The sequence below is a fragment of the Watersipora subatra genome, chromosome 6 (genome assembly GCF_963576615.1).
Source record: "Watersipora subatra chromosome 6, tzWatSuba1.1, whole genome shotgun sequence".
Lineage (NCBI taxonomy): Eukaryota > Metazoa > Bryozoa > Gymnolaemata > Cheilostomatida > Watersiporidae > Watersipora > Watersipora subatra.
In genome coordinates this window covers 6,366,230-6,392,561 of record NC_088713.1, presented here as the reverse complement: position 1 = coordinate 6,392,561, position 26,332 = coordinate 6,366,230, and the positions used below count along the sequence as shown (strand labels likewise).

Genomic DNA, 26,332 nt, shown 5'->3' with positions numbered 1-26,332 from the left:
CAGTTATGCCCAAGAAGTTCGTTCTCAATCCTTTGACCACATGAACTTCAGCATCCATATGCCTGTCTTTACTTTCTAAATGAACTATTACACTTCCAACCACTTTCAACTCACTACCGTCAGCAGTTTCTAAAACTGTCGACGGTTTCTTTAACCGTAGGTTCAACTTATCGGCTGTTGCCTCGGTTAATATTGACACCTCAGCCTCAGTATCAAACGTAAACTCTACATTTACTCCATTAACTTCTAAATACTGCACAATTCTCTGGCCTAGTCAACTGTCATCATCATATTTATCCCTCGAACCAGAGAATCTAACACTTCTGCCCGTACTATCATCCCTGTACCCTTCATCATACCGGCTCGTCTCGCGCCTCTCCTTATACTTTTCCCCTTCAAACCTATCCATACTGCTGTCCCTGTACCTACTCAATTTGTCTCTCATCTCACGGGGGCTTTCTCGGCCCCTGTACCTCTCCCTACTACTATCCCTGATACCATATCGCTCATAGCTATTATCCCGACTACCTCCTGGACTCCTGCTGCTACCTCGTCTGTCGTAACCTACATCTCTCCTATCCCTACAATAACAGGATACATGTCCTCGCTGTCCACAAGAAAAACATGTATTGGAGGGACAACTCCTCATCTCATGGCCACTATGCTTGCAATTGTAGCATACTCTATCTTCACTGCCTTCTCTACTGCTTGCTCTATATCTATAGACATGCCTCTCCCTGCTATTATCTCTATACTTCCTACTGTCACTGTCCTTGTTATACTCCCGGCCTCTTGTCCCATATCTGCTAGTATCATGCTCCTCACTACTATAATGCATTCTACTACTCCTAGGGCTACCTCTAGGGGAAGATCTACCCGCTGAATCATAGCTTCTATCTATATCATTACTCCTGTACTGCGCTCGGCTATCAAACTCTGATACCTTTGCTACTTCCCTCTTAACCTCGCTTTTTAAATTCGTACTTCTATCCTCAGCTCTCAAGAAATTATCCGAGTTGTTGGCCATTTCACGAGCCCTCAATGCCTCATGCAATAACGCCCAAGTAAGATTGGTATTCTTCATTAAATCTCTGCTTACTTCTCTATATCTCAATCCGTTAACCGCCACTATAAGGGCAAACCTTACCCTATCACTATTGTTAGCCACCTCTGCATATCTGCTCAAACTCTCTACCCGTTGCAAATATTCTCTATCACTTTCTCCAAGTGCCTGCTTAGCCGTCAAAAACTTATGCCCCTTTACGAACATACTCTCTTGTCTACCATAATAATCCTGCAAAACCTCCACTGCCGCCTGATAAGTAGAATTTGCACCATCTACGCTAAACCCTGCACTCCTCAATACTTCTCTACCACCGTGCCTGATAGTTCTCAATAGGGGCACTAACCTAGCTCTACCTCTCATAATGGGTGCTCTATTGCCATCTTCATCATCTACATAACCTCTCCTCTCGACAGCACTCTCTATACATAAATTCATCTCTTCTATAAATCTTTCCCATGAGCCATCACCGTGCTCACCGAACACCAGCTTCGAAAAACCACTCTCCATCCCCTCACAACACAATATATCTCTCCCCACAAATCCACTCGCATAAATTTAATGTAATTCTCACCTCTGAACACGTAATAAATATTTACACCTCACCAACACTGATGCTTCACCGCTACAACACCTCACAACACTACCCTACCTCACGTCACCTCACCTGCACGCCCGTGAAAGGGTCTAATCAACCGTTAAACTTGACCCGTAACCAGAAAAATGTTCGCTAATGATAACACAAAGGGAAAAAAAATCAGAGCTTCGTCAACTGCGCCATAATGTATAAATCGATGTACTTACATGTACTGATGTGAAGATGAAGAAGAGCCTCTTTCTTTCGTTACACTTCCTTATATCCTCCCCATACTGCCTTACACTAGCTAATCTACTAGCTTTACCCACTAGCTTTATCCAGCTTTATGCACTCACCGTAATTACCAAGACCATATGCACTCACCGTAATTACCAAGACCACCTGTACTGCCTTGAGCTCAGACACCAATATAGCCTGAGCCTAACAAATCCCATAATACAACAGTGCTCATCCCTGCTTTTTTTCATTTGGTCATTCTGCTTTCATAATGATTTGTTATGTTATTGCAGCTCATCACTATTCATTTGTATTCAGCTGTAATGATGGCTCCTATGGTTGATATTTTCATCAGTATAGTACTTGTCCTAGATTCTGTTTTCTACGCTGTTTGCAGCAGCGTGGGATTGCCATTTCTCTCAGCTTGTCAGTTGTAAATGTTTGCCACGATGATGTGGCAAAGCTTCCAACACTGACACATTCTTAGCTTCGCAGTTTTCCACGTTTCTATTTCAACCTTACACTTCTTATGATGACAATCCTAGCATGATTGCAGCTCCTGCTATGCTGCTATGCTCTAACTTTCAGCGTTTCCAACTCTAATAACTGGAAAACAAACGCGTGTAGTGAATATTTCACAAATTTGAAAGCGAGCTTAACTTCGAAGTTGAAATTGGCGCTGACAAATCCAGATTATACACCCATATTCCATCTGTATCTATTGTATGCTCTATGAGGGTTGTCTGTACACCTGTATTAATAAGGCTCTAATCAATGCTTACCGTTTTGTTGATTGTGCATAATGTCAGATGTTTCAGATCAATTTCAGATGTAACTATGTTTGTACCCAATAAGTTGGTTTTGGCTGGCGAAACACATTTGGGCCTGTCCATAAACTATGGTTTTGAGAGGTTATTTTGCAAACATATGAGTTGAGCTGCAAATTTTCGTTTATTAATTTTACAATTCAATGATGTGTGTCTAAAGTTTCACAACATTTGGATCAATGGTGCTCAAACTTTAAGCGTTTTCCTCTGGCAAAGTCGAGTTTTTTTCAAAATTTTTTCATCTTATAACAACCCTCGAACAAAGTCTTAATTCATTAAATTAAAATTTGTTTAGAGATTATTGAGAGTTGGTGGAATCAGGGCAGAAAAGCATAGCTGCATTGAAAACTTATGTTTCTGGTTAGATGTGTCTATCTAAAAGATATGTTTGTCACATTACTCATGAACAAATATATAAAGGTAGATGCAAGGTAAATACATTTGACCTCAAATGTAAACTTGCATATTCTTTCATTAGCTTATAACACCAACCTATATATCAGCAAGTTTCTTTGTTGGCCTCATCAAGTTTCAACAAAGTAATATTTAATCTTGTCACGACATACATACGTATGGCGTGATAAGATTAGATAACGTATGTATTAAATACATATGTATGGCGCGACACCCCTAGTTTAATGAGTTATATTGATCCAATTCACTTATGATTCTGAATTATGGAATTTCGTGTGTTTGTCATAATTGATGGTTGAATTATCTAGAGGACTCCAGCATAGTCGAACTGTGAGAAACAAAACGTTTGGTGGATACTATTTACAAATATGCAAAGGAACCAAGGCTATCACAGGCTACTTTTGTAGTGAATTTGCACTTTTTGAGTTTACACAATTTAAATTTACACTATCAGTTTGATTTACAACCTTTTACTTATGAGCCAACGTGGGCAAGACTAATGTTGGAAGAGCTAGAAAGCACATTATAAAATGGTCTATATACCACAAGGTGTCAATAGTATCTTGCTTAATATCTGACCTTGAACATGGATAAGTATCCGCATTCAAATTCATGAGTCTTATATGTGAGAAAATCAAAGAGTTGTGTCTAGAAGTCAAGGCAGTAAAAGGTTTATTTGGATGTGCGCACCCAGCAGTTAGAAAATCGCAAGCTGGTTTGAAAAAGTTTGAATTCAAGTTTGAATAGAACTTCTTTGCCACTAGTCACAGAAAAGAACCTCTAGATGGGCTGGAGGATATTTTGAAAAGGATGGCAAGATATAAGTCCTTGGTGGAGCTATTGTAAAAGATACAGATTCATTCAACGCTCATGTTCATCATGAATGGCAATCGTTATTGCCATCAGGGCTGAGCCCTGAGGAAATTTGCATAAGTGAAGCCTTTTTAAACCCAAGATAGAAGGGTTTCTTAGGAGTGAAAGAAACTCAACGGGTTTCTCATGTGCCTGTCACGAAGAGCTGTGTGTTGTCTGTGTCTGTGGTTCTGAGGACAAAACTGTTCATAAAATCATTAAGTTACAAACTGATGAAATTGAATCAAACCTTCTGTGGAGCGATCATAATCTAATGAAATACCAGAGAAAATGCAGGAATGGCGGTCACTGTTGCCTTTACCAAAGCTTGTGATGTAAAAATCATCGAGTTTGAAGCAGTTTCTAAAGAAAGTTGGGACCTACGGGTTTACACTTTGTTATAAAGGAAAATGACCAGTTCTGGGTAAATGAGAAACTAATACTCTCATACTAATATCCTCACATGTCCAATATTAAACATCAAATTACAAGTTCAGATAACTTTCGGCACTAATACATGGCTAATAACAAGAAAATCACACTGTCACATCATACACATACCCTCAACTGTTTTTTCAAGAAACCTTTTACTTTTTCCATAAGATGCGTCTTTGACACTTTGCACATCTCGCATGTTGAAGTCTAATGGGTAGTTCTAATCACTTCAGAAAGTTTATACATGGGAAATAAGTCCACTAAAACAAGTTTTATTGTGATGTCACCTCATACATGCCCTAAATGAGCCTTCAAGACCTCAAGAACTAGTCTAATCTCAAAGTTTGTTGCTTATTTAGATGAGTCAGTTCAAAGTTGTATATTTTTAAATGGAGAAACGGAATTTAGTAAAAACCTCTGATTGTCACGTCATAAATTATGGATGTGCCCATTTGTCACTGCTGTTTAGCAGAGTTGTATCAAATTCTCTTTTTAATTAGATTAAAATAAAACCACCTGCTATGTCAAATCAAATCACCCGATGCGCTCAAATCAAATATTGAATCGCTGGATGATTTGGAAATATTTGACCCGAAACATCTAAAACGCAAAGTAGTTGTTCTACAAGATGGGTTAGGTTGTTCATTTTATTACAGATTGATGTTATGTATTGTTCAAGCTGAAATAGAGTTTCTCGACCACCTTTGGGTGTAAATGGAAACCATCAATGATGTAAAATATTTATTTAAAAATACGCGTGTCTCTAGAAGTTTTTGGTATAAAAGTGCTAAAATAAGTGTTACGGTTTGTGGGAACATACCGATTGACCCCGGTATTTTGCATGTGTGTTTGGATGCTCATCATTAACAGAGTATTTGATAAAATCATTTATAATTAATCATTTATGCTCTATAAAAAACTGTTCCCTTGACTATAAAATAGAGCAAACAGTTTTAACTTATTGCAATTGTTTTCGGTGTTGTAGTGCATCAAGATCCAACAGTTCCTTCTCTAGCATGACACTGTCCCTTCCTTTCAAATTAATAATAAAGTGAACCGATTTATTCTGCAGCATCCCAAACGATTTTGTGTGATTTAGCTGTTTTGATCCCACATATCTGACACAAACTCTACTTTTGGTCGACCGAGTGTTTTGTACACCTTTTATATGCTGCTGAATGATTACATCAAGCATGCCCAAAGCCTGTAAGACTTCTCCCGATAGTTTTTTATTTATATGAAAATTAGTGAGTTCGTAAATTTTTATTTAAGAATGAGCATCAATATGCATCGTACGATTGCGGTTTTTTAAGCAGCGTAATGATCACTTTATGGTAATGGTCAATATATATGTATATGGTCACTCCAGTTATAATCACTTGATATAAAAGCTCTGAAATATTTAATACTCACATGATTTAAAACCACATTGTTTAGTCGGTATTGGAAACTGAACATTGACCTCTTTGGCAGTACCAAAAGTTATATTAGACCGCTTAGAAGTAATATTACCTTTTTCACTACTATGCTAAATTCACTATTCTTACCAAATTAATTCCAACGGATTTTCGAAAAATTGATAAACCTTTATTATTTATGCAATATATCGGGAATCGATGCAGATACTGTTTTACTGTAAAATGTATCTTATTCAGAACAAAATTTTCTACAAGACGAATTCTATAAAATTGTTTAGTGAATTCCATTTTTGCAAAACTTCTGACGCTTTGCATTGAACGAACACGGTGAATTTTCTACTGCCATGACGATAGCGGTCTGGTTTTCCCCGTAGTAAAAAATAATTAGATATATAATTGCTTAACAAAAAGATTTTCTATTGGTTGCACGTGATTGGTAACGATTGCTTCGTTGGAGACAACATTTGATTGGTCTAACTAATGAGTGGGCTTCGTAATAAAAAGAAACGTGAAACCATAGTGATAAGCTGGCACATCAGCTTACTGTTTGTACTTGTATTACCGTGATAGCCAATACATCGGCTTACGGTAGCGAAAAAGTTATAATACATCTCCCATTTCTTTGCCCAGCGTTTTGAAATATTTTAATCTTGAAAAATGTCAATAGAGGAAGAACTGTTGATTAAATAGTGCATTAATGCAAACAGTCTCATAGTATAAGTTGTATTGTAAATTGTATTGCATACACGTACAAGTACGTGTATGCAATGTACGTATGCGTAAGTAAGAGTAGTAAGTAGATGAAGTAGAAGTATTACTTCTATTCTTGTATCTTGAATGTTTTTGGATACATTTTATATTACTGTGACAGAAGAATAACTGTGAGCAGAACATAACGTTGTAAAAATAAGCAAAACTACTATCACTAGTAAACTGCAATTTTTTTATTATAGTATCAAAAGAACACCAAAAAGTACCATTAAATAAAAGAAAAACGATGGTTTTCTACAAAATTTTCGTGAACGAGCGCATGTGCAAACGACTTGACGTCAAAAGAACGATGGATTAAACGTAAATTTTTTATGCACAAACCTTTTTTATTACCCATGCAACACCTTGCGTTCACCTAGTTATCATATAATGATAGCTCAAGTTCTAGCTAGCTTGACTATCCTCCGTTTTTTCGTCACGCCATCCTATCGTTGTCTGCCATCTTTATGGAGAACATTTATCGTTAAAAACACGAAGCTTCTGCAATTAATTATTGCAATAATGCTTTTGTTTGCAAATTTTTTATTTTAGTATCAAAACAACACCGAAAAATACTATTAATCAAGAGAATGATGATCGTTTTCTACAAAGATGGCGGCTTTTTCGTAGATGAGCGCATGTGCAAACAGGGTGATGATGTCAAAAAACGATGGATTATGGTCATCATCAAATCAATTAGCTGTGAATTGCACATAATCATGTTTTTTCTATAAAAAAGAAGCCCAAGTTATTGAAAGGTAACGACATCCAGCGGTTGAATTAAGAGATGTGACTTAACAGACTTAACTTGATGGGATGAAAAATAAGTACTTCTGAACTAAGCAATGTCATGAACAAAATCACTATCATTGCTACTGTTTTTGTAGTGCTCTGATATTTTTATTATTGCTTTTGTAATGTTAAGGATGTTTCTTGTAGTTGCGGACTTGCTTAGTTCTGTCCTTTTAAAGGTTTATTTGCAACAAAATTCACATTACAGTTATTTGGTATTAAAAGATTCACCATGTCTTACTTTGCTGTGTTGTAGGTGCAAAATATGTGGAAATGTGATTACAAGCTCTTGAAAGTTCAAAAACGAAAAGCCGCCGTAGATTGGAATCTGTTTATTTATCTGACCTAGTCATTACAGTTTGGTTATCGTCTTGTCACGTGATGTTCTCACGTGAATTGAAAAGCCAATAAAAATGAACTAAAATTCAAAATTCAAACTAGATTTGAAGCTAAAAAATGAACAGTTAATCGCAGCCATTATGAAAACGCTGTAGATTAGAATTTTTTTCCAAAACAACTCAATGCAACTCTTCATGCAACCTCATCCGTCGAAATATGTTCACAAATATACTTCACGCATTCAATAAAACCATGTCTATTGTCTGTTTCATCATTATTGTAATGCTGTCATTTTGAGCACTGATATCTCAAAACCTACCGTAAAATTTCGTTTAATATTTCAACCTTAGCTCGAAGGAGTGCATATCATCCTCTGACAAACATCACCCGTGATAATCGAAAAATGCTGCAGAAATTGTTCGCGCTATTTGGCAGGAATTATGGATCACATGATCAGATTACAACTAGATGCTTAGACCAAGCTGAAGCGAAACTGTAAAGTAGCGAGCATCTACGTATATCTGATACGGGCTTTTCGGTAAAACCCGTAGTGTTTGTCATAAACTATTGCTACGAGAAGTTTTATATTGAGCTTTTTATTGGCCATTTTATTCACGTAATACCATCATGTGTCAAAACAATAACCAAATTTCTTGAGTACATCAGAGAAATAAATTGATTCCAACCTACGGCATTTTCGTGATGGCGGCAATTAACTGTTCATTTTTGAGCTTTTAAGAGCTTGTAATCACATTTCTACATATTTTGCACCTTCAACACAGCAGAGTAAGCCATGGTGAATCTTTTGATACCAAATAACTGTAAAGTGAATTTGCAAGTCAACCTTTAACAGATTACCAAGATGTCTGACTTTGAGTAGTTGTACATTTTTCAAATTATTTTTTAGGCTCATTAAGTTACTGTGTGTGTCTGGTTGGATCATCGTTAATTTCAAGATTGTTGAAATTATAAAACAAGTCGAGAAAGTAAACAGAAACCTTAGATGTTCACTAAAGTGTACTAAAAAGGGTTCACATTTTGAAGTTTCATATCTCTGGTTTGTAAAATTCAAGCGTGCGGTTAGGTCTTTGTGGCTATTGCTATAACATGCTCATCATGCTGAAGTCTTATATCCTGTATTGTAGAGTTCAACTTGATAATCTAGAGGCTGTATAACTTGGAACTATTCGAATCTCACATACACTTTGACTCTGAGATATGATCTGGACACTTTTACTCATCGCTTGTTCGTCTTTTGTTGCGGCGCTTTCTATAAATGTAGATACGAATGGATATATTCTCTACTGTCCATGTATGGGTAAGCAATATTTTTTATCTAGACGGATGTAGATAGGAATGGATATGTTCTCTACTGTCCATGTATAGGTGAGCAATATTTTCTTTTCTGAGTGTAAGCCTTGTAAAGTTTTCTTTGAAATAGATTTTTAAGGTTAGCAATCCGGTTCATGTCGGAAGATGTTAAAGGCTCCTGCGCTTCACTACTAGCTTACTTTGGCACAAGCATAGTACACCGTAGTAAAGGCATCTTCCGCGCCCCATAGATGGTATTAATAGCGCTAAGTACCGTACTTTTCTGACTATAAACCGCACCCCTATATAAGCCGCATTTGCTTTATTTTCCAAAAACGATAATAAAACATACATAGGCCGCAGAACTCAGTACGGTGCTTTTTAATACGGCAGCAACTTTCCTGTTTAAAATGGAACAGTGCCTAATGGCACTGTTTCGTATTAGCCGACGTATTATATTATAATATATACTATTGTATAGTATATATACTATAGTATAGTATATATACTACACTATAGTATATATACTATAGTATATATACTATACAATAGTATATATACTATTGTATATATACTATTGTATATATACTATTGTATAGTATATATACTATACAATACTATACCATACATATATACCATACATATACTATACTATTGTCTGTTTCATCATTATTGTAATGCTGTCATTTTGAGCACTGATATCTCAAAACCTACCGTAAAATTTCCACCAAGTATATATACTATTGTATAGTATATATACTATACAATAGTATATATACTATTGTATAGTATATATACTATACAATAGTATATATACTATTGTATATATACTATACAATAGTGTATATATACTATACAATAGTATATATACTATAGTATATAGTATAGTACTATACTATAGTATATATACTATAGTATAGTAAATCTCAATGTTTGCCGCCTAGCTATAGCAATCGGTATCTAGCAATAACAAATACATATCACAGAAGATTTGATCTCAGAACCTCTCGTTCACCAGGCGATAACTTAACCAATTAAGCTACGTGAGATGCAATGGATTCAATGTGCAATATCAGCTGTTATCCCGGTCAAAATATGCATAGCACTCTGCGATACGCACCGTCACCAAAGCTTGCTTTCATGGCTATTATTACTAAGTTTAGCAATCCCAATACTAGCTCACTCAAATTAGCATTTGGCAATGTGGCAGGCTAATGGCAAGTGGCAGGCAACTACTGTTAGTCTTGTTTATTTGAAAGCTAAACAGCAACTGACTTACTACATAAGTGAGACAAGAGAGTAAAAGGATTATTACATAACAGATGAGTGAGTCAATATGAACAAAGTGTATAACAAAGGCTATATACAAATACAAGATAATGATGGTGGTCAAAGTCAAAAACTAGTACATATTCAACAACTACATTACCTGCCACTGTTTATAAGCTGTTTTAAAACCTGTGCAACGCTAGGCATTCAGCTAGTCATTTAATATTTGCCACATCAAATTTTGTCTTCTATCAGTTTTGTTAAACTTGAAGCAAGCAATTTGAAAGGCTTTGTCCACTTTTCGACGACCTTGGAAAAACCACCTTTGTCATCAAATGTGTTTTAAATAATGCAATCAAAATTCATTTCCTCTCAAAAGATTGTGACTTGACCACATCTATGTATACAGTAGCTAGAGTCAGTTGTTTAGCTATGCTCTTCTTGTTTCTAGGACGATTTGGCAACCAGGCAGATCAGTTCCTGGGAGCACTCAATTTTGCGAAACAGCTCAACAGGACTATGGTCTTGCCGCACTGGATTGAGTTTGACTTCACGCGTGGAGCTACCTCAGTAAGGGAGTTTGTGGTAGTACTTGGTGCTTTTCTTGGTGGTTTTTACTGAGTTCTGTTACTTGTAACCTTGACATACATCAAGAGGTTTTGCTCATTTTCATTAAAAAGATTCACTGTGTTTCCTTGCTTTGACTTGGTTCGGAGTTGTTTCCACCCCGAATTATAAAACTAGTAAAATCCGAATGCATTCGAAGCCGTTTCGCTTCCCTAAATTTGTGCATTTACTGTGAAAGTACTATTCGATGTCTTAGAAACTGACTACTGATGGATCCAAATCGATAATATTCTGTTAAAGCACATAAATTATATCAGTACTTTTATCATATATTTCAGTACTTCAGAGTCTTGGCTTTCTAATGAGCCTATATTCAATACACAAATAATGATAGAACTATGAAAAACAGGGTGTCAAAAGTATGCCCTGCAATAAAAAAACACTTGGCTGCGGTTTTCACAATGTGATGTCATAATTATCATTTAGCCTGAGGTCGTCGATCTCTTCTACTGCCATTGAGGCTGCACCAATTGATAATCTGGTAAGCTCTTCCCAGTGAAAGTAAAAGGTTTCAGCACCCAATCACGCGAATCTCAGTTAGGAAAACACACTACTGTTTCTGCTTGACATTTCGCCTTTACATTAACATTTACATGCCAAGGATGGGTTGCTAGTCCGTATGAGGATGGCGAAATAATTATATTTTTTGATCTGGTAATTGAGACGAGTTCCTTCAGCAAGATAGTTGATAGCCTGTAATATAGAGTACAGCAATAAGGAACACAAAAATAGAATTGTGATCAGGTATCCTGGCTTAGTTAGTAGAACTAGTTGACTACGCATGAATTGAAAAGTGACCGTGGCTCGACAGCGAGTCCATTTCACCAAGTTTTATTTCGAGGGATACATCACGAATCTTGAAAAGATCGACATGTATATAGTGCAATTCCGAATCGTTGAAACGGAAGGGTGCGACTTTGTCGGCATTCGGCAACGTCGAATCCGTTTGAGGTATGGAAACACAGTGAGTATAAAATTGGATTAAATTATTTTCTCAGGTTATGGACATCACGTGTTGAGCTTTCAGTAATATGCAGTGGGCCCTGCCATACGGTTTTAATGTTGTTGAATGCACAGTTATCACTCTAGGGGGAGATAACTCTATGGCCCTGCCATACGGTTTTAATTCGTTGCAGTGTTGGCATTGTAAGGCAAAATTTCGTATGGAGAGGTATAGAAGCCCATAGTGAATATCCAATGCAAAGGTCTCCTGGTAAAAATCATCAAATTTTACATACATGTTTAAAATTATTAACAAAATAATATGTTAACCTTAGTAACTATAGTTACCTACAGTACCTTTAGTGTATTTAGTGGTTACGATCTGCAATAAAATGTAACGTTACAATGTAATACATACAGTACATATCGTAGGGAGTTCTTACTTTTTGAGGCAGACGTATAACATAGCCATTAAATTTAACTTAAATGAATTTAGTTTACTATTGACATACTTAAAGCTAAGTGTTAGCATGCATTTTAAACTACTTTACTGAACTCAAACTATTTTTGGCACAAATTTTATCACTCATCTGTTTCCGGTTTCTTTTTGACTATAACTAATAATGAATAGTAACGAATAATGCCGAACTGATCGAGCATCGTATCTCTCTCATGCGTTGTGGGAGAGATTTCAGCGAATAGCATATTGCCATATATTTATTATTCCGACATATTCAGCATACTGACTGCCAGATTTGAAAGTCGAAAGAAATTTTTGTTGATATCGTATGGCTAGAAATATTTTGTATGGAGAGGGTGAAAAATCATATTGTTCTAATCAAAAAAATCATATAACTGGGTCATCGTTAACCGAGGGCTCACTGTGTTAGCAAAGTTTTGTTATTCACGATTGGAGATTTTTTCTTCATTTTTTGATTTGTTTTCTCTATAATAATTTTTTGATTTGTTTTCTCTTTTTGATTGTTTTCTCTATAATTTCGCTACTCCAGGCTACCTGGCATGTTTTAATAATGTTTGTAGCATCACGTCGCTGTGTTTAGCGCTGTACTAATAAGCTCTCTGAAAGCAGCCATCTTGTTCCACGCAAGCTGGCTCACGGAGGTCGATATAGGAGCTGTCGTATTCTGTTTATCTTATGCGCTGATCAAAATAAAATGTAAAACCAGATATACAGTCGACCCCACTTCTTTGAACTTGAATTCTGGGGACTTACAATTGTTCAGACGATTATTCGATGTAGCCGTGTCTGTCCGAAGAATGACAACTTTGACTGACAGATGGCTTTCGCGACAGGCAATTCAATTGTGTGTGTGTGTGTGAGCTTCTTGCCAGAGTGTTCTACTAGTTATTATTTGTTAGTTGTTACTGTTATTAATATTATATTAAACTTATACAGTCATACTTCGACTTAGGAGCTTAATGCGTTCTGAGACTGAGTTCGTTTGTCAATTTACTTGCATGTTGGTGCATTTTATTTATATATAGAACAATTAAATATATATTGATTGGTTTCCATACTCTAAAAAAATGCAAATAAAACACTCAAAACAAGATATTGTAACAAAAAGAACATGTTGGTTAATGTCCTAACTTACCACATGCTTTCAAAAAGCAACAAATAAAAAGTAATGCAAGGAAATGTGATTAATTACAATGTAAAATTAAATGCATACAATAGCAGCTAACGCTAGCATTTGCCAAGGAGGGAGAGATAAGTTATCCTTCACTACAACAGTGGACTTTGATAAATTTGGATTTTATCTAAGTCTTAAAAGACAAACTCAGAAGCAAACCTAAAAGCAAACTTTCATTTTTATCATAACGTAATTAAGATTTCTTCGTCGTTCATAGTTTTAAGTTTCTCGCTGGCTAGCTAATTTTTCTTTTGTTTCGCTCTCACGACCAGCCGGCCGTTTTAAGAAAAACCTATCTAAGGACGTTTGCTTTTGTCACCCTTTCAACATGTTGCGATTAGGATGAACACAGGTGTCGTTTACAAAGGGTTAATGTACGACCACTAGCCAACTTGTCCGAATGTCTATTTTTTATAGTCTTGATAAATAGCACCGGCCTTTTCGCATAGCATCGTTTCAGTTACGCTGTCACCGGCCAATTGTTTGTCTTTTATCCAATGCCTGAGCAGTCTTTCCATCAGCAGTCGTGAAGATCGCTTCGCCTTTTAGAAACTATGGTTAGTCCTTTTGCAAACTAAATGCCCTAAATATAATCCTTCTGTTAGATGATTGCGGGTGTATTTCTGTCATATTGCTGAGCTAGCTCAATCACGCATACACATTTCGGATATTTTTCAATAATTTTTCGTTTAATATCAATTGTTATCATATGCTTTTTCTTTGCATTATCTTTCATTTTACTGGCAAACTTTCAGTCTACGCACAGTACTTTTAATTCACATAATTCTGCACTGAAAATCGCGCACAAAAAACACGGTACAAAAGTATAACCTGAGCAGTTGAAAAATACAGAGTGATGCCGTTTTCATAAAACACCTCTGACATACTTGGCAATTGACTCACGGGCTCGTATCTCAAACATGGCTGGTATGTTAGTGCTAAAACTTGCTTAAAAGCTGGCTTGTATCTCAAGGTTCTCGTAGGTTGGGGCACTCGTAAGTTGAAGTATTACTGTACTGTATCCTATTGCAGATATAACCATATTTTACTCTCTAATGTACTGCATATGCGTAGTGTACTGTGCTATAGCCTAGGAGTGTGTGAGACAATATAGCCTGTTTAATGTACAGTGAAGTACAGTACTGTCAGTTAAGTACAATATGTCAGAACCGAACAGTATGGACATTTTCAATTTCTCAATTTTTTCAATGACTCAGTCTGTGTTAGTCTAAACTCTAAGCAAATGACTGTTGTCTGTATTCAGCAGAAATATATAACCAGAAGAATATGACTTTTTAAAGCAGCTGTTTATCTAGTTATAATCATGCAGATTTGTCTTCCCCTATTAGGTATTCCTCCTTTTTAATGCTGATAGGTTGTGGTGAAATAGAGGGCAACCAGATACCATACAAATTTATGTTCCACTTGTTTGGATTGGTTTCATTTATTTCTTGGTGACCAAGTTTTTTCTCCGATACTCTAAAACAGTGATTCTTAATCTTTTATGAGTTACTGAACACTGAAAGTGTCAAATTTACTCTACAGGAAATTATTTGCGGATGAGCACATTCGCCAATAAATTAGTCCGTGAAAGCAGCTAGCAATAAAGTAAAACCCTTCACGTGCGTATACCACCTGTTTAGGTTTCTATTTAACTAAGAAATTTATGTCGTTCATGCTAAGCTATAAATTTTTGACTAAATCCAGAGGTTGTCTTAAATATTCATCGACTTGGAGGCATTTGGTGAATCAACAACTTGTGGTAAGTTATGAGTTTTTTTCAACGTAAAGAGGAGAGATTTTGGCAATGATAATGCCGTGCCGAATTCCGAATAACTTTTGACAACCTTGAATAATTCTGTAAAGAAGTGTGATGCATTAGCAATGGGCTTAACTCAAAGCCCCGGTGATGTTTTCAAAATAGTTTGAAACTCAGCTACGTTTACTAACTCTGCCGAGTGGTTAGTTTTTAATTTGATGTAGTAGTTATTCTATTGTGTTAAAAATATAACCAATTCGCGGTTTTAATAAGTTGCAGAATTGACAGTACTCGAATACGCCAATTATTAAATCCATCGAATAATTTTATCCTGTAGGGTACATTAATTTTTGAAAATATATATATTGTATAGGTAAATGGAATAAAATTTGCCAAACTTCTTAAACTGCCTCAATCAATTTCTGTGGTTCCATCTAACACAGGTTAAATGCCAGGACTTTGAAAGTTACCATGTTTTAAAGGCAATAGTCTTTCTTTTCTAAGTCAAGTCAGCCAATGTATTCTCTGCTATCAGATTCTTCTCGGGCACATTTCATGAGGTAGCCTGTGTTCCTTGCAGATGCAGATACCATTTAACAAGTACTTTAAGGTGGAACCATTGCTCAAGTACCACAGGGTGATGCTGATGCAAGATTTCATGGATAAGCTTGCTCCAGAAATCTGGCCAAAAGGCAAGAGAACAGGTAAATGGGCTAATAGTTGATAACTGAAATAATAAGAATAATAACTATTATAAAAGTTGACAATTAATAAATAATAGAATAGTGTAGGGAGCTGAATAACTATCTCTGTGCTAATATTTCAATAATAGGTTGTTTTCGATATTAGAATTGATCTGCTCTTACCTTTAATTTGCCGACCAATACCGAAAAAAGCAAATCAGGTCATGTGGCAAAAAAGAGAAAATATTATCATTAAAATATTTGTTCTAGATGTAAAAAAAATGAATTAATTTGGTGTTGTAAATAATTCTATGTTTACATGAGACCAGGGTGTTTGAATATATAATATGGTTCCTTCATAATTGATATAATTATTCATATGTGATATTTTGTATATAATATGTAGGCTAATATATATATATATGTTATATAGCGTGTTATATATATGTTTAAAACAATATTACTAATAGCAAAATTGAAATAATCTTACAAAGATATGTATTGACCTCTTGACATATTATCAATGTATTATTGATAATATATCTAACAATTAAAACATGTTTTTTGTATATGATTGTTGTTGCTATTACTATATTTAAACCAGTGTGCATGTTTAGTGACCTCTGACTGACCTTCAACATTGCAGTCTTCTGCTACCGCGTCAGAGATATAACAAGCACAAGCAAACCCAACTCATGCAATGCCAAGGATGGAAACCCTTTCGGGCCTTTTTGGGACTTTTTCAATGTCGACTTTGACAGCGATGAGTTTTATGCTCCGCTGCTTTGGAATGAAAGAGATTTCGATCAGTGGAGGCAAAAGTGAGTTGTTGAACATACCTACATGTCTTCTTAGCTTCTATAGTCTGTTAATAATATTTATGGATATGTGTTTATACCTGGAGATTATCGTACACTTCCCACCTCTTGTATCCTCCTTTAGGTGGATGCCTTTTGCTAATATAAGCAAGAGGAGTATTTGGTAAAACATAGTGTAATACTGATACCCCGTGTACCGGTTTACGCTTGGTTCGTAGCTTGCGAGTATCTAAAGGTGGAATTGAATAACTGATTTGGAGATGACTCGTTGATGTTGTATTGAATCAACATCGAAACCATGAAATCTACTGAATTGAACAACATATTTACGACAAGTTCTTCTACTGCAATACAACAAATAACCATTTTTCTAAAAGATGGAAATTTATCGACACAAACCTTTTGCCGTTTTTAAAAAACACTCACAGAGCTAATTCAAGTAGTCCAACGAAACCAATTAACAGAATAAATGTCAAAATGTTCCGATCAGAAAAATGGGCTATTAAACATCAGCTGCGTGTTGCTCATTGGAATTCAAAAGTCATAATGCTAAGTTTGGATGGAGGATAATTACCGCAAGTAAAAACGTGTAGAGGCACAGGGCCGGCCACCGAAGACAGTCCGATTCCACTGCCAAACTACCAGCACAGTTGGCCGAGCATACAAACAACTCTCGTGGCGCCTTAGACCCGAACACGACAATGTTTTAATTTTCAAAGACAATAAAATTAGTGAATTAGTAATAGACAGAAAATGTTACTTGGGTTCTCTTACAGCCGGTAAGGTCCATAAAAAGTTTGGCACAAAATCTTAAACATCTTGATAAATAAATATAAATAATATATAATGATAAATATATATAATAATATTAATATTATTAATATAATATTATTAATAGTATTATATTAATAATATTATAATATAATAATATAAATATATATAATAATAAATAATAAAATAATGAATGCTCTTCTAAAAAGTCATGTTATTTTGCAGGTATTTTATTTTGGGAAGTTGTATTTCAAGAACTTATGTAATATTGAGAAGTTATGTATCTTGCAAAGTTGAGTCATTTTCAAAACTCATGTTATCTTGGGAAGTGAGGCTACCTTATGAAATTATTTGTGGTGAGCAAGAGGGAATGGCCAGTAAAGTTTCAGTTCATTTTATATCACAGGATCTTTTATACACTTTATGTATTTATAGACTTTATGTGTTTATGATCTTTATGTGTTTAATCTTTATGTGTTTATGCACTTTATGTATTTATAGACTTCTCTAAAGGAAACTCTAAAATGTAGAAGTGTATAAACACATAAAGTCTATAAACACAAAGTGTATAAACACATAAAAATTATAAACACATAATGTGTTTATACACTTTGTGTTTATAGACTTTATGTGTTTATACACTTCTACATTTTAGAGTTTCCCTTAGTTAGACGCCTCTGTTACGATAATCACGACTAACATCGGGTAAAATGTAGTTCAACTCCAGTAGCTGGTAAGACTCATGAGAAGCTCGCTGTAATCTTTTGAACATTCTGTAAAGTTTATTTTGCAGAGTTATGCTATCTTGCAAAGTTATTTTGTGCTAAAAGTTCTTCTGTCTTAAAAGATTATATATCATAATAGCTGAATGGTGTTGAATACCCAGTGTTGCACGGGGAATAAAATAAGTTTTTGCACCGAAAATTTATTTTTGATATTCATACAACATTTATCATTTTAGATTTTAAATGAAGGTGTTTTCTTTACTTTTGGGCACTGTGTTTATTTCTCTTTAATTCGTACTGTACCGACTGCAGTGCCCACTACAGATCTACACTGATTGCAATAGTCTTGTACATGTGAGTTGAAACATTATTCTTCACATATGGCTTTATAGAGCTAGAGCTGCAGTGTTGAGCCTGAAGCCATGAAATATTAGCAGGTGTAATAAGTATGTGCCTAATTTATTCCATAGTGTAGCCAGTTGGACAGTCTAGTGTAGTGGATAAATGCCTGTCTGCAAAACTGGAGGTTGTGAGTTCAAATTCAGAGTGCAGTGGACTTTTCGTTCCTAATGCTGTATCTGTATACCTTGGCGCATGAACAAACAGACAAACATTGAGTGTCCTATATAGACTAGCCAAATGCCCAGCAATAACTACCTAATGAATGTGAGCAACTTACTTGGAAGGCTGGATCTTTACCAAACAATATTCATGTTTTGACCCGCTTAACAATTGTTACGTGTAACATTCAACAGTGCTAGTTATTAACCCCAAGCAAGCACTTTAAGCATGAGTATTTTAACCAATGTAACGACTATTTGCCCAATGAGTCTGTTATATTCCATGTAGCTTAATGGTTAAATTCACTGCCTGTAGATCTGGAGGTTTGAAGATTAAATTCAGCGCCGTACGAATTTTGCATCGCTAGTTTTTACTTGCTATAAATGGACACAGGATTTCACAAAAAGACAAACACTGAGTTTCCTATATATAAATTATTATTATTGTAGGATATGATTTGATAGGTGAATAGGTTGTAACAAAAATACAAAGACTGAGATTTTTGTATATAGATTAAGAAGTTGTGTTATCTTGTAAAGTTCTTTTATCTTTGAGAAATTATGCTAGTCTGCAAAGTTTTTTTTGCTCAGTTATTTGGTTTTGGGAAGCTGTTTCTCAGGAACTTATGTAATATTGAGAAGTTATGTTATCTTGCCAAGTTGAGTTATCTTGAAAAGTTATGTTATTTTGCGATGCTATGCTATCTTAGGAAGTGAGGCAATCTTATGAAATTCTTTGTGATGAGCAAGAGGAACAAAGAGTAAAGTTTCTTTTTTTATAACACAGAATCTGCCTTTATATTTTCCCAGTTTACATTCTGTAAAGCAACCGTTGTCTACTATAGATCAGCTATGACAGATCCCTTTAGATGTATAGCTGCTCTAATATAGCCTGTGCAGCTAGTGTAATTGTTCGAGCAATTTAGCGTGAAGTTTTTTGTCACGGGTGATTTTAAAACTGAAATCCTATACCAAGTTGCTGAGTTTTAATGTATCTTCAGTCGCCCACAGCCACATGCCTACATTTTTGCGAGATACTTGACGTGAGCACCAAAACCACAAAAACAAACGAACGATGCATAATGTGTCAATTTATGTCTTAATACGTTAGCATTAACTTACAAACTAATCTACCTTTAGCATTATTTTATTCTGCTTCAGGTCAAAAAACGATCGAATACAGAGTACCATCACAATAGAACAGTTTTCCAATAGACTTAACCAAAACCTCTGCATTTACTAGTTTTATAGTTGATGTTAAAAGCCATTTGTTAAGCTTAGATTAATCCAGACTCGCTGTTTGCCAATTCCTGTCGACTCCTGCCTCGACTAGCTGCAGTGCTACTGCGCATGTGGGCCTCGTCATGCCTTAACAAATAGGAACTAAGCTTTCATTTATTTTGTTAAAACTTAATCATTATTATAACTATATCTTTATTTCGCTTAATGTTATATTTCTACTAATTGATAAAATACACATTCACACAAATCTTGCAGATATCCTCCACATCTGTGGCCAGTGATAGCTTTCACAGGTGCTCCAGCAGAGTTCCCGGTGTCAGAGGCAAATGCCAAGTTGCACAGGTACTTGCAGTGGTCAGATGATATGGAGAACAAGGCTCAGGCTGTTATAGAGAGCCATTTGAAGAGGCCTTTTCTTGGGGCACATTTGAGAATCGGAATAGACTGGGTAATAAAATTCTATTTGACCCAATTTTAAACCATAACTGTCATGTACAACTTTTATTGGATTTTCTAAAGCTTGTTACATGATGTTTAAATAGGCTGAACGCCCAGAAAAATGAGCTTAAAAAGCGCGGTTTTATCACAAGCTAGCGTTTTTATCGCGGTTTTTTGAGCTCATTTTTAAATATGCAATGTACAATAGCTTATCTACCTGTCAGAAAAGACAGATTATTTTTAAAGCTGAATTTAGATGATAATTGATTTTAAAACAACCATCTCTATTATTCTAAATCGGTCTAAACATCCCTACTTAACATCCGTTCCTAAAAAGCTAGGTTACGTCACGTATTTATGGGCGGAGCTTGTTGTGCCGATCGTGTTGTTTTCGAGACGGATATTAAAACCCTGTAAAAAAGCCTTCATTATTCTAAAAGTTAGCAGACCAATCTTTATTTTGAGTACAAAATCGGATTCAGCATATTTGATTTACCTAGAAAATACAATAAAAGTTGTACGTGACAGTTATGGTTTAAGTTCTTCTATCAGTTAGTGTTGTTGTGAGGAGTGGTTGAGGGGCTCCAACTATTATATTCTTGACTGCGTCACTGTGTCTTACATGGCATAAGGACACTAGTACTGTAAAATCTCTAATTGAATGCCATAGCGACTATTTTTCAACCCTTCCTATATAGTGGCGGTCAAATAGAGGTGGCGGTCAAATAGAGGTGGCGGTCAAATAGAGGTTTTACAGTAAATTATTTGGTTGTAGTATACGATGCTTTCAGATTTCCAATGTTAGAGGGATGCGGGTGACAAAATATGAGACCATATCTGTAGTGGAGTAAATTATCCTACAGAATGAAAATATTCGCGGAGTAAAGTTTCGCGCAAATTGTCTTTTTCATGCATATTCGCGGACTAATTTATTCGCGAATGAACACAATAAGAGTTAACTCTATTGCAGCTAGCAATAGAGTTAACTCTTGATGTGCGTACACCACGTGTTTAGGTTTCTATTTAGCTGACAACTACAAGTCGATCAAGGAAATTAATTGGTTAATTTTAGAAAAACGTATCTGCACTGCAAATCAAATACATACCATAATGTCCAGATCGGAATCATTATCGTCATCAACTTTGGTATTAGAGGTTGATGGAGTCGATTTCAATGAAAAAAATGTAAAAGATAATTTTGCGATGACGACGCCATGCTGAATAACTTGTGACAACCTTGAATGATTTCGTAAAGAAGTGTGATGCATTGGCAATGGGGTTAACTCAAAGCCCCGGCGAAGATTTTTAAAAAAATTGGAACTCAGCTACGTTTACTACTTCTGCCTAGCGGCTAGTTTTTAATTTCAGGCAGTAGTTGTTCTCCTTTGTGTTTAAACATAGAACTAATAATTCGCGGAATTTAATAATTCGCTAAATAGACTTCGCGAAATTGTGAATTATTAAACCCATCAAATATTTTCATCCTGTAGGGTATTTCATGAACATTCATTAGTTTATGCGTCGAGTTGAATTCAAAGTGTTTTCCGACCTGTAAAATCGGAGTTGCCTCCTACATACCATTTTAACGGTAATTAATCTATAAAAGTGCTGCGAACAAATTCAATATAAATGTATAGAATACATCAAATGCGTTTGTTATGAGGCAAAAATAATCTATGAAATAAAATGCGGTGTTACCTTAGTGCTTGACTCATTTGGCTTTAGTGGCCGAGCCCTTTCAAATGTGCTCTCTTCGGTTTAGGCGAGTGCATCTGAAAGCTTTATCTTTGAAACTCGAAATGTACCCTGAAACTCATTCATCATCAGACGGTTTATTAGTTATCATTTATTAAATTAAAGGTTTTTTATAAAGATATCAGGATTTAGTGGATAAGGCTGGTTCACACTATATCGCCGTATGTATCGTCGATTGTGTGAACCATAAACCGATGACATCGACGAAGCAACGCGGACGCCTCGAAAAAGTTTGCAGTTGTCAAACTTTCCGATATTTTGCCAAGCATCGATGACCGCCTGTACAATGTGAACCATTTCAGCGATAGTAATTTGCGGTCGCTTATAGTGCGATTTATTTCCGTTTATAATAGTCGCTGCGAGACTAGTATTTGATTCGAGCATGCAAAAACAAAGAGGTTTCTTCGCACAGAGTCAAAAAGAAAAATGAGAACACTACGTCACGAAGTATTCGTTGATGCAATTGTGGATGGGTTTGTGATAGTGTGAACATTGTTATCATCGACAATCACTGAAGTATGGTGGCATCAACGCCGAGATATGGTAATATAGTGTGAACCAGCCTATAGATAGGTGTTGGTTGGCCTATACAACACAGGCTACCTTCTGACCTTTCAGTTTTAATACGGCCCGAGATAAATTGCACTAAAATTGCATTTAAAGATGAACTTACACCATTTTTTTGTAGCTTTTATTAGAAAGTTTAGGTATTTTTCTATCAGTTGCAATTGTTTTTTATGTTTGAGGTGATATGATTGCCAGGATATTTTACGATTAAAATTCATAAAACTTGGTTAAAACAGATCAAGCGAAAGTGTGATTATGATGTCTGTAGTTGCAAAGAGACTGACATTATGGAGGCTCGTCATGATGCAACTTGAACCCAGTAGCCGGATATCAACTAGTGACACCAATTCTCATCTATTTTTCGTCTGAGCATCTTAAAGCACATAAATTACATAATTTTTTTATCATATATTACATCATATATTACAATACATTAGTCTTGGCTTCCGAATGAGCGATTGTTTGTCATGGTGAGACAGACATTGGTGGGTGTTTATATGATTTCCCTAGTGTTCTACCGCAGAAATATTCAATAGTATAGGCTCGAAAATTGTGATGTCACACGTCACAATTTTCATAGTCGGTGTTGTATGCTCTTACCGCTTATTTTATTGCTTACTGCTTATATTGATCAACTACGATAATGAAGCTAGTGGCAGGCGAAGGTAGGACAGCTCCAGAGAACCGATGAAGATGACAAAGGAATCAGTGTCATTAGCTCTCCATGTACAGATTATTTCTATGATAAGTAACTTAGATTCCAAGCACCATACTATGTTTTCTCGGTGATATTATGCACTAGCCCTCTCCTTTTATTGTGATGTTGAGGGGCACGACTGAGACTAATTAATTTCAAGCATTGCGTGATCTCGTGAAAGTGCAATTGACATATAGTCCTAGGGCCACGCAACTGCAGGTCACAATTTAATCGATGTGATTTCATTACCTTTATCAACAACAGTATATTTATTGAAGCATAATTAACCCAGAACATGTGTTTGTATTGGTCGGGCGTTAGCACGATCCCCGGGCATTGTCGGTTATCTAGAATCCTAGTTTATTATTAACGCTCTCTGTGTTTAACAGCCACGATTGTCACAGAAAAGCGTAGCCTTAATGGCAGCAACCGGGATCGACGATTTAAGGCTAAATGATAATTATGACATCACATTTTGAAAACCACAACCAAGTGTTTTTTCATTGCAGGACATACTTTTGACACCCTGTTTTTCATAGTTCTATTATTCTTTGTGTATTGAATATAGGCTCATTCGAAAGCCAAGACTCTGATGTATTGAACTATATAATAAAAGAAATTATGTAATTTATGTGCGTTAATGGCCATCATGTTTTATCGATTTTAATCTTGAAACATCCTGCCAATCAGATCACCTCAAACATCAAAAACAGTTGCAAATGATAGAAAAATACCTTTTAAAAATACTTTTTGATAAAATCTACCAAAATTCTGTGCAAGTTCACCTTTGAATCAGCTTCTGTTGTAGAGTTTGTATGATGAAGACAGCACAAAATGCAAAATCTTGCAAGGAAACACAACTCCACAAATAAAACTCTGTTGTGTTGTAGGCGCAAAATATGTATAAATGTGATTACAAGTTCTTAAAAGCTCAAAAACGAACAGTTAAGCGCAGCCACACCAGACCGCCGTAGTTTGGATTCTCTTTCCAAAATGGCTCAAATGTGACGTAGTTGTGGTAGATGGTTTCTATTTACACTTTCATGCAACCTTTTTCGTCGAAATATTTTCACAAATATACTTCACGCATTCAATAAAACCATGTCTATTGTTCTTATGCATCTATTTTATCGTCATTGTAATTCTGTCACTTTTAGCACTGATATCTTATAACTTACTGTAAAAATTCATTTAATTTTTTAGCCTTACCTTGAAGGAGTACATATCATTGTCTGATAATCATGACGAGCCTGTTGGTCACTTGTGATAATCGAAAAGTGCTGCAGAAATTATTTGAGAAGTATTGGGTCACATGATCCGATTACGACTTGCCGATTAGACCAAACCGAAACAAAACTGTAAAGTTGCAAGCATCTATATTTGATACGGGTTCTTCAGTAAAACCCGAAGTGTTTGTCATAAACTAGTGCTACGATAAGTTTTATATTGAGCTTTTTATTGGCCTTTCAATTCACGTGAGAACATCACGTGACAAGACAATACATAAATTTCATGACTACATCATAGAAATAAAGAAATTGCAATCTACGGCGGCTTTTCGTTTTTGAGCTTTTAAGAGCTTGTAATCACATTTCCACGTATTTGGCACCTACAACACAACAGAGTAAGACATGGTGAATCTTTTGATACCAAATAACTGTAATGTGAATTTTGTTGCAAGTCAACCTTTAATGTTTGATGAAGACAGCACAAGTACTGTGCACACATATCTTTAGATTCTGACTTTAGCCACTATAAGTTGTCTTCTCACTCCACTACATCACACCTTGATCACCAAGATTGAGTTTGCCTTACTTCCGCTACTATGGGTGACATTATTTACAAGGTGTCTCATAGCTTTTGCAATCACTTAGCTAAAGATTCCCATAATTGTGTAGTTGTAAACTGCAGGATCAGTGGCAAAAGAGCACAAGCTGTGTACACTAGTCAGTAGTTAGGAGCACAAACTCTGTACACTAGTCAGTAGTTAGGAGTACAAGCTGTGTACACTAGTGAGTAGTTAGGAGTACAAGCTGTGTACACTAGTGAGTAGTTAGGAGTACAAGCTGTGTACACTAGTCAGTAGTTAGGAGCACAAACTCTGTACACTAATCAGTAGTTAAGAGTACAAGCTCTGTACACTAGTCAGTAGTTAGGAATACAAACTCTGTACACTATTCAAAAGCTAGGATTACAAACTCTGTACAATAGTCAGGGGTACAACTTGTTTTTTAAACCATGTCGTCATAAGTTCATTTGCTGATCAGGCCAGACCACAAATAAAATCTCTCAAATACCGTCCTGGTTTCTGTAGCAAAGGTCATGTCGACACATGGAAGATGGAAAGCCTCAGCACCTCTTCTCCACCGCTCAGTGCCTTGGATCTCGTTTTGAGTTCGGACTTCCAAATCGGGTGAGCAGTAGCATTGGGTCAGCCTACTTTTAAGCAGTATCAGGAGAATTAAACTTAAAACTCTCAATGGAGAAGCTGGGAAGACAATTCCAGATTTCATATTAAAAGTTTTTAAGTGAACTCGTTGAAGTATTGACTCATTGAAAAGCCTTTGCGTGGTGCTGCTGTAGTTAGAGGTGGAACTAGACATGACACATCTCGAGTATCGACCTGTCTTGTATCGGTCTCGTCTCGACCTAACTATTGCAAACTCGAGACAGGAAATAGAACTAAAGCGCCTGCGCACGGCTGTTAAAACATGGCATGTCGCGGTAACAACAACTCCATATATTGTAAGTGATTGCGGGCAACTGCCTTTAGAGTTATACCCGGTCCGTTACTACTTGCCGTTATTGA

The 26,332-nt window shown here is 35.9% G+C and overlaps 1 protein-coding gene across 2 annotated transcripts in view; it reads left to right on the top strand.

The window, feature by feature from the left end:
* LOC137398523 (GDP-fucose protein O-fucosyltransferase 1-like) overlaps positions 1 to 26,332 on the top strand; it is a 47,277-nt gene that overhangs the window by 7,683 nt on the left and 13,262 nt on the right. For both annotated transcript variants that reach the window (XM_068084641.1, XM_068084642.1), the window contains exons 2-7: positions 8,850 to 9,022; positions 10,736 to 10,854; positions 15,848 to 15,971; positions 16,597 to 16,771; positions 20,322 to 20,514; positions 25,838 to 25,936. In XM_068084641.1, the coding sequence (XP_067940742.1) occupies positions 8,923 to 9,022; positions 10,736 to 10,854; positions 15,848 to 15,971; positions 16,597 to 16,771; positions 20,322 to 20,514; positions 25,838 to 25,936 (810 nt within the window). In that variant the 5' untranslated portion in view covers positions 8,850 to 8,922. The remainder of the gene's footprint in view (positions 1 to 8,849; positions 9,023 to 10,735; positions 10,855 to 15,847; positions 15,972 to 16,596; positions 16,772 to 20,321; positions 20,515 to 25,837; positions 25,937 to 26,332) is intronic.